The sequence below is a fragment of the Belonocnema kinseyi genome, chromosome 7 (assembly GCF_010883055.1).
Source record: "Belonocnema kinseyi isolate 2016_QV_RU_SX_M_011 chromosome 7, B_treatae_v1, whole genome shotgun sequence".
NCBI classification, from domain to species: Eukaryota; Metazoa; Arthropoda; class Insecta; order Hymenoptera; family Cynipidae; genus Belonocnema; species Belonocnema kinseyi.
In genome coordinates, this window is record NC_046663.1 from 991,133 (window position 1) to 1,001,543 (window position 10,411).

The 10,411-nt window shown below is 33.7% G+C and overlaps 1 protein-coding gene across 2 annotated transcripts in view; it reads left to right on the forward strand.

The window, feature by feature from the left end:
• LOC117176239 overlaps positions 1-10,411 on the forward strand; it is a 51,995-nt gene that overhangs the window by 12,049 nt on the left and 29,535 nt on the right. For both annotated transcript variants that reach the window (XM_033366386.1, XM_033366387.1), the window contains one exon: positions 3,086-3,232. In XM_033366386.1, the coding sequence (XP_033222277.1) occupies positions 3,086-3,232 (147 nt within the window). The remainder of the gene's footprint in view (positions 1-3,085; positions 3,233-10,411) is intronic.

Consider the following 10,411-nt stretch of genomic DNA (forward strand, 5'->3'; position numbering starts at 1 on the left):
GCACCCCAAATAGGTTTTGACCTTGAAACCTATTAAAGTCTCCACATTATCTACATACCAGTATAATTCTTAGATGTCCTCAATTCTTTTAAGTGACGTACATGTATGTATTAACGAGATTCCCACTGCCCCTATTTGAGTTCGCATGAAAACCTTAACACCTGGTTTGCAAGTGATTTGGAACATACTTGTAAAAAAAAGAGACACGCGTTTAAATGGTGGGAGTAGTTTTTGTCTGTGGAGAATGATTTTAAGTTTGAGTCTCAATTTTGTTTTGATAAATAAATGAGAAAAAATTATGCAATGTTCATTTTTTATTTTGTACCTCGGAAGGAATTCTTTGCAAAATGGCGACGCTAACAGTTAAATTGAAGCGATGACATTTGCGGGATTTCTGTAGATGAAGAAACGTAGGTACTTGCATCACCCACGTGTCTGCGTTCAAGTGGATGAGACAGTCATTAAAACGTGTGTGCGAAACGCGAGCCGTGCGTGACTGCGAATTATACGAGAAATAATAAGAAAGAAGGAGGGAAATGGGAATGTCGTTCACTGTCAAGGTATTTTGCGAGGCATATACACTTGGACAGTGGACAACTGGACTGCGTTCTGAAATCACGTCGACTTTAAATCGCAACGTTGCGCGGGATTCCACACGAACCTTGGAAAGAATTTCGGTCGATATTTCGATTGCCGGTTACATCAGCGACTTTTTTTTCCTGGCAAAAAACACTCTCGATCCCTCTCATTCCAGGCTTAAGATTAGGAAGAACTTTTTCAGAACACGTGTTGAATTATTCTATAGTACAGACTACAGCTTATAATTATAGCTATACCTCCCCTCTTATAAACGAAGCCATTTCGTGGCTTGGCAAAACAACTACGTATGACATCTATTTTGGAGAGTGATATATGCCGATCTACTTTTCTCCTGGCCTATTTTTGAATATTGTATACGCAAAAGATGACCTTTATTCCAGAATCGAACGCCCCCTCGTCTATTAACACCTTGTAAATTAAGCGTATAAAAATACCCAGAAAATTTTTTAAAATTTTAAGATTGTACAAAATTGGAAGGGGGTTTTACCTTGTATTAAAATTTAATTTTTTATTATATTTATTACGCAATGAAAATAATAAGGGTTTCTGATTTAAAAATTTTGGAAAACAGCTCATTAAATTTGTATACTTTATTGAGGCAAGACTTGATGAATTAATAAGCATCAAGAAACAAGTTGCGAAATCAATAATCAGAAGGGATCCAGAGAAGTTATTTGCAGGCGTTTGAAATGTTTGACACGTTTAAAGCTGTAATAGTTAGTACGTTCAAGAACTCGGCCCGATTCGACAAGACGCGCTAGGTGTCAGCACTTTGTTGTCCTCCAATTTAGCCTGGATTCAAACCAAAATCCTACAGGTCGCAAAAAAGTTGATAAATTGTTTAAGCTTAGAAATCTAAAGTTTTAACAAAGATAATAATTTCGGATTAAATAGCTTTAGTTTTCAATTTAATAATAAAAACTGAGTTTTAAATAAATATTCTGGTACAATCACGTATATAGCTATTTATGTCTAAAAACAACATTTTAGTTTCGTATAAAAAATTTCAAAACGCAGAGAGATTGTAGAAAAAATATCAGTCATCAAAAATTAAGATTTGCAGTACCCAACAATTTTCTTAATCTAGAGCGGTACGGATCCAATCAAGATTTACGAGTTCATTCGATAATAAAGACGATTACCATATGCGTATCTGAAAGTGATATATAGAACACCAATCGCCAGTTGTAAGTTATACAATTCCAAACTCAAAAAGGCAGTAATAAAACAACTTCTAGCCAGTAATAAACTCAATTAATTGGTCTAAACATTAGAACTCTACACAACTTAATCTTAAATTAATAATCTCTGAAATGAATTCTGAACATGACAGATTAGAAATTTGACGCTGCGAAATTCTGATTTCTGCGTTTATGGACTATCTATTCGCTTGCAAGTTTAGTCACGCAATAGGAAATTGAGATTTACGGTTATACCGATATTCTCGAAACAAAAATGAATGATCGGCTCCAGATTCCGATTACACTAAGTCTGATTCAGTTTGGCTCTATCTTTTGCATATAATTTGATCAGTCTCAAATTCATCTATATTTTTTGTTTCATTTAGCCTATAGTCAAAATTTGGTATCTACACTAAATAAAAATTCTGTTTGCACCAACCATAATTCTGGTTAATTCATCTAGAATAGAGTGATAATGTGCCCTTAATATAAATTCTGGTTAAAAGTATCAGAAGTTTCTGGTTGAAAATTTTCTGTTTAATGTTACCAAAAATTCGGGTAGATGTACCTAGAAGTTCTGGTAAATTTAACCAAAAATATTTACTAGGCAGTTTTTTAGTAACTTAAGAATACTACGTTCTGTTCAACATAACCAGATATTCTGGTCAAAATAACCAGATGTTCTGATAAACTTAACCAGATGTTCTGGAAAGCTCAACCAGATATTCTGGTAGACATCGATTCCCGACTACTGAAATCTTTACTCTTCTACCTTCATGGAGTTTTATGGCGCTTTTTTATCCACTAGAACTACAATTTTTATGTTTATTGAAAAGTATTTTTGACTGTAAAAGAAAGATAGCTGGAAAATTGTATTTTTGTATGTTCTGGAGAACCTTGAAAAATCCTTGAATTTTTTGTTTCTGAAACTATTCGTTAAGACCATTTTGTTCTTGATTTTACATAATATGCATGTAGATCACTGCTTGATCAATACCGAAATTCTCGAAAATTCACTGTATCTATTTATTGTCTACAATGTTAATATTTTCGAGAATGATTTTCAAAGACACCCAAAAAATATGTGCTTGGTTTGGAAATGTTCCAGTATAGCACAATAATTATTTATACTGATATAAATGAAAATACAATTAACAAATATAGGTTGTTCGTTAAATAGAATTTTCTAATCATATTAGCCATAATTTCGGATTAAAATAACTAAAAAAATTTTATCCAGACGCTGCTAGTAACTTTAACTTAAACTTTTTTTTGAGTGTAGTTAACTTTATGAAACCTTTCAGGGTGTCATTTGGCTCGAGTAAGGGGTCAATGGTCGAAACCCTTGTCTTCGAGACTCCAGTCCAAGAAGAGCCTGAGAATAATCACTTCTTGGACAACAATGGTCGACTTGAGCATCCAGCTTCCATGATACCAGTTCCTGATACAGAGTAAGTAGAACACAGAAAAAACGAAAGTTAAATTTTCCAGTTAAAATTTCCCGCTGTTAAAGTTTACATGCGAAAGTTTACCCTACGGGAATAAAAGCTGTCGTCTGTTACGGCGTCCTTTAGCAGCAATGGGAAACCGGTGAAGTATGAGTAAATTCGAGTTATAAATCGGGACATCAGATTTAAAACAACACAGAACAAAAGTTACAATTTCTTGCTTTTAAGAATTGCAACGGTTAAAAATTAAACATATTTCGGCGAAAGTTTCAGTAGTTGGGGAAATAATTCTGAACTCGTCTACTGCGTCACGCTGAAGTGAGCAAATTTCGGTAAAACCTGTATAGAATCAGAAGGGGAAAACACGAAAAAAAAGTGTGCTTACTGATATATCTCATGCGAAATAAATTAGACTATTGTAGAGGAATTAAAACCTACTTAATACCATTTAGCAAAAAGCGCAAAAAGCAACTAACAGATGGGAATCCGCATTTAGCCACTTCGATTTAATGAAGTTAAACGACGCCAGATAGCGCTGGCGTCGCAATTCTCGCTACGTCTCGAATAAAAATGGAACGATTGTAAGGCGAAAAATTATCCGCAGGCAAGAGTATAAATCACAACTTATCTTCAATTCAAGTGAAGTTTATCCGGCAAGGTTAATTTTTCTTGCGGTGAACCTTTCCCCTGGAATTGATGTAAACTTCATCTTTCGCTTTTTCTGTGAACATTTCTTTGTTCCAAGTGCCAAAAATGAAGTTTTGGGATCTGTTTGATAAAAATTGATCATAGAGAATCGTGTCTGTGCTCTATTTTGTCCATTAATCTAGTCACCGTGGGGGGGATGAGATAGAGAATGTGATAAGCAGCTGAATTAGTATGTCCATTAATTTGATTACGTTTGACTGCTGCTGCTGTTGCGGACGTGAATTACACCAAATCATGAAAGGCATCCCACACATTTTTGTCTGTAATCACATACGCATACGTGCAGAATGACGTCACGCGACACACCTAGTACCGAAATAATGCGTGTTTCCTCTGCTTGTTGTAAGACTGTAAGTTAGTTCTTAGACTAGTAAATGAGTTCTGATGAGTTATAGGCAAGCCAGTGCCATTAGAACGGAAGGCAATTTTTATGTGTATCAAATAGCAACTATAATTTGATTTATTTCATTTTAAAACTGGGACAGTACTTTAAAATCGTATAGTTTTAAAATGGGCGTACGTACATATGCTCGCGTATATGAGAGTGCAAACAATGTTTTGCAGATAAAGTGCATTCGTTTTACGATACATTTCTGATCATGACTTGTGTTACCCGAAACCATTGTGCATTTAAGTACCTGCTGCTATGCTATCTAAAAGTGTAATTTAATTTTTCAAATCCGAAAGCCAATTAAAATGGTCAGAGACGGAATTAAATGAAAGTAAATGTATGGCAGAAGTATTATTGCAGACCGAAAAAAGACTAAAAATGTTTCCAAGCATTTAAAATCATTCAAAATCATTTCAAGAGCTTTAAAGGGAATTCATCATATTCTTAAGGATTTATTGTGAGGAATGTTTCAAGGATTTTAACAACATTTTTAAGATTATGAGACAGTTGAATGAAAATCACAATAATCAATCAAGGAATATAATATATTTTTTTAAGATTTCGAGGGATTTCAGCAGATTAAAAAATAAGGATTTAGAAGGATTTTATAGGATTTGAAAGATTTCAGGGTATTTTTAATGATTCCAAGGGACTTAAGAAGAATGTCAAAAATACGAAACATGTTCGTGGTTTTTCAAGAATGTTTTAGGATTTTCCATTGATATAGCAATTGGCATATTTAGGTATTTATGTAAGAAATTTATTGGATTTCATTGTATTTGAAACATACCTCGTAATTTTATAATATCTCAAGGAGTATCAAACAATTTTATTAGATTTGAAGAATATTAATAATAAATACAGGATGAAAAAAATTAGTAATATCATTTTATTCGTCACCTCCATAATATGCCCAATTTTCAAAAAGCTTCCAAGATTTGGATATTTGCCATTTTTTATGACAAAGTCTCATTTTTGTAAACCTGAATATACTGAAGATCGGAAAAATTATGTAGATCACGAAACAAAAATAAATATTAGTGATTTCTGCGAAAGTCTGGGAATTACGAATATTTCGAACTTATTTTTCATCCAGGGAATCCCCCCGGGACGTCGTATTATGCTAGAACGGTGTCACCAGTGCAGTCATCATTCTATCAAAGATTACATCGAGTTCTTGGAAAGTTGTACTTTGTACTATAAAGGCAATGCAATTTATGACATTGCTATCAGACGCCAAAGATTTTTAAAAATAAGGACACTTTTAAAGAAAAACATGAAGCCTAATTGCCTAACCTAAATTAATTAATTTCTATTTTTTCAATCAAAAAATAAAACCGTTTTAATGTTGCACTTTTTAAATGGAAAACTGATAAAAAATTACAAACATCAAGTATATTTATTTAAACTTTTAATTTTCCTCAGCAGATTTACATTTTTGGTCTTAATAAATACTACTATAAAGCTTGACATAAAAGTTCTTTTATATTATATTTTAACATTAAGAGATGGCGAGTGTCTACAGAGAGTCTCTTACACTCATCGGTTCGTTGACTTGCTATTAAGGAAAATATACGCTCACAATTGTCATTGTGCCCAGGAACCGTAAAAAGTATTGAACCATTTTAAAAAATCCCGAATAGCCGTGAATGTTTGTATTCTCCGCGAAAAACCGCAATTTTTTATCATTGTCATTTTTTTCAAAGTGTTCCGAATCATCGTGTTTGCTCTCTAAGAATCTTTAGATTCATCGCTTGGTCGAATTATTTGGTTTCATCAACATTTCAATATTGTATGTGCTATAAACTCGGTAAAGTAGTAAACAAAATAAAATTGGTCTTCTTATCAAAACTCAGGATATTTGTAAGATTTTCAAAATAAAACAGAACGCTTGGAAAATTTTCAAAATAAGAAAATGTCCTGTTAAATCAGAACATCTAGCAAACTTAATCCAAGAGAATTGTTTTCCTAAACCATATTTGAAACGCTCAAATACAAGACGCTGACATTAGGATATTTAAGGGGGGTGGGGTCAAAATCAATATGTTTACGCTAAGAAAGTCTTGAGTCATGAAATACATTCATTCAAATATATTAGTTCACACGCAATGTTGAAATCTCAAATTTCATTGGTCGAGATCCTAGAGAGAAACTCAGAAGCATCGAAGTAGAAAAAACACCCCTTTTGCGGGAAGTTTTTAGGCGATGGCCACATGTCAGGGAAGTCAGGGAAATGAAGTATCAATTAGGGAAAATAGAATTTAACATTCTTTAAAAATAGAATTCGATTCTTACTTTTTTATTTGTAGTTATGTATTTATTGATAGTTTGGTTACATGTCCTTTACTTAGCTAATCCATACTATACTATTTATAACGCGTATTTTTCTGGATTGTTTCACTATTCTGCTTGGCTCATTATTGAAACCTTATTCGCTTTTGTAATATTTTACTGTCAGGGAAACTGGAAAATTCAATCTTGTGGCTACCCTGATTTTACAAAAAATCGTCTTTTACGCATTGTTCAAATGCGGGACTGTCCTTCGAAATGCAAGACGAAAAATCACTTTATGTTTTCCTTCATATGAGTTTTCCATATCATCAATTTTGTCAGAAAATCATTTCAGGAAGTGAAAGGTGCAATTGCGAAGAAGTATCCGCTTGTAAATGAAAAAAAATCTTGGCATTTCACTATAAATTAATGGAAAAATTAGATTAAAGTGAGGTTAAATCTCGATACTGCATTAGGGCTGTTGCCGTTTATGTAAATATCGGTGTCAATCCATTCAAAAAGTATCGAATGGGTCAGGGCCCAACTCCAGTCGAGCAATGACTATTTCAAAGTATTGCCGACATTCACAATCAACTTAAAAAATACCTGAAGTACTTCAAACATATCCCAGTAAGAAGGCTCGCATTAAAAAGTATTGAAGGATTTCATTCCTCAAACGGTAATGTGAGAAATATTGAATACTTTTGGATCCCGTTTTAGTCCTCACATTATGAATCTCCACAGCAGTTAAAGTTATCTCTTAAATTGAATTCCTTTCTATATCTAGCGCCGACTATATTTTTCTGAATATCACAAAGCAACCAAGAAAGATGGAAATTTTAATCCCTTTTTATTTAGCAAATTTCGCTATTTTTATTTACTGTTTTTGGAACAATAATGAAATATAAAGCTTCTTGTAACATAGCATCGGTCATTTTACAATGTCAGGATTAATTTCCATACAGAAGGTGCAGGTGAAAAATAATTTTTTGAATTTTCTATCATGATTTTATATTTCTGTAATTGATAATATTTAAACAAAGCGAACTTTTCACGATAAGGAGATGTATTCTTGTGTACGATTCTACTAGATGTTGCAAATTTCATGGTTTTGAGCGTTCTAATTCTTCAAACAAAAATTGTGCTTTTAATTGATTGGAGGTTACGTCTGGTAGTTCCGATCGGCTTTAAAAGGAATTGGAATCTTATTATTTCCGTCGCCTAATGAAGATTAAGAAACGAAGGACAGAAAAGGCATTCTTAGGGATTCAAAATTTTTAAAACCTTTTAATGCAAGGCTTCTTACGCGGTAAGAAGAGAATAATTCAGAAAAATTCGGAATCTGAATTCCCATTAATACGCGAATTTTCCTCCATCTCGAAAGTTCCACCAAAGAGTAGAAAAAAATCCAAATCTATTCTTTATAATCTAGATTTGAAAAAAATAATGGAAGCGTATTGAGAGGACTTAAAAAATGAAGGAATGCAAAGAAATAATAGAAAGAAAGAGAATAATGTCACTTTGAAGATGCAAAACCTAGTCCTTTTAATTGATCAGTTATAAATATAAAATAATTATGTTAATAGAAATAATTTTTAGTGATGTCAAAGAATATTTTCACAATTCTGCTCAAAGATAAATAAATTTTGTTTACCTTACTGAACAATATGAATTTAATTTATTATGGTTTAATGTATTATCAAATTTATAATTTGTTTAAACAATATAAAGTAATATAATTAAAACTACTTCACCGTTGTGGCAGACAAAGAAAATTGAGATTTCCAAACTTGTATTCCGCAAAAACGAATAGAAACTAGACATGAGCACATATTTTGTGGACAGATTAGAATGGAATAATGGTCACTCTTTCGGTTAAATCTGATAATATTAATTTTTCTCTTTCTTCTCGTCTTACTGGGTACTGAGATAGAAATTTCGCGAACACACTGTAATTAGGGATCCCGAATTAAACTTTTCTGTGCCAGGTATAAACTTGTTTAAAAAAGCAGAGAAAATTTTGCAATTATTTTTGACCAAGTGGAAGAAGCAGGAAGATTAAAGGTTGCGTGATGAGAAAAAATAAGAGTGGATTTTTTTGGGTCACCTGGACGTGGAATGGAGAAGCAGAACGCAGGCGTCAGGCGTGGTGCCGAAGGCGCACGAGTGAGTCGCTCGCTCCTCGCTTTAGAGACGATGAGACGAGTCGAGTTGAGCGAGTCATGGTTGGAGGGGTTGGAGTTGGAGTCATGGTTGGAGTTGCGAGTCGAACCTGATCCGCTTTGACAGTGTGCTATAGTTATCGTTGTTCGTGGTAACCGTCGTAACAGGTCTTTTTCTCTTTATCTCTCTCGCTCGCTCTCTCCTTATACATTTTCATGTAGCCTCTCTCTCTCTCTCACTTTGTCTTTTTGACTCTCATCCCTCCGTTTTTCCCTCCCCGCCACTTCCCCTCTCCCCTCAATCAAGGTCCATCAGTCCATATTCCTCAGACTCAGTCGAGACTTCATCTGATACACTTAAGCCTGCCAAAGTGCCAAAAAGCGCGCGTCCAGTTCCGCGAGTGATTGCAAGTGCCGAGTGATGGGGCAAAGAAACTAGAAAGTGAATTCTTGGTGAGAACAAAACTTGGAGTACTTACTTATTTATCTCATATCTGACCATTAAACAAAGTTCTAGAAAATCCTTACAAGTACACTGTACATGACACTGTTGCTCCAAAATGCTCCAAAAGTCACGTTTGACTGCAGAACAGCCGGTGTTCCGGGAAACTTTTGCCAATTTAACTTTTATCAAATGCACTTTTTCTTATTAAATATGTATACATAAGACCCTTATATAAATATAAATATTCTTCATAACAATTTAGAAAATTGGATCAATTAAATCCGACATTAAAAAAAAACAGTAAAAATGTCAAGGAACAATTTGAAGAATTTTCTCATTTTTTGACTCTATATCCAGCGATCAAGTGACACCCCAAATTGACCTAGATTATTCAATATTGTCTAGATAAAAGTGTCTATATTATATTTACAAGTGTGTTCATTTGCTCCAAAAGTTGGGTGCCACAAAAATCTGTGCGAAATTTGCCTCTCGATTTTTTAAATCTAAAAATGTTCAACAACAAATGATGTGTTGATGACAAGTTCTTTTGTCAATCTCAGAATCTACATATAAGCATTCCAGGTTAATTTGTCAGATTTCTCCGATGAGTGCAGATATGAAAATTCTTGGAGTGATACTATACATTGTAATCTCTCTTTCTTATCTGAAAGATTAACACCTGACACCTCAACAATAAGGGGTTTCAAAGTGAGACCTGTGCATTTCATATTGTTGGGAGGTTAAATTCGAATTCGCTACGTACAACGGATTAATAAAAATAATGATAGTTCATATAAATCGATTATCACTGTGTTCGTACCGATACTTTGGCGTATCGATTTTATGGTCAGAAGTAGTTTGGTGATTGAATCTGATAATAATCTGTATACTTTTTTTTGTCGTGTATCATAAATAGAGTGTGAAATTCAAGGCCTATAGACAAAATATGTCGAAAAATCAGTGATTTTCCCGATTTGAAAAATCATGTGTTATTTTCGGACGAAGAACGTAGGAATAAAGCTGCTAGTCACTCAATTAATCATCGAGGATTTTGAAAATCCTCACGTTTTTCTCGTCCAAAAATAATACGAAGATTTTTCCAATAGGGTTTGTGTTGCTGTTTTAGTTCTATTTCCAATGTGATTCCGACCTACCAAAACACTCATCAATCTGGAAAGTTCCCATTGGCGGATCCAGAGGGGGGC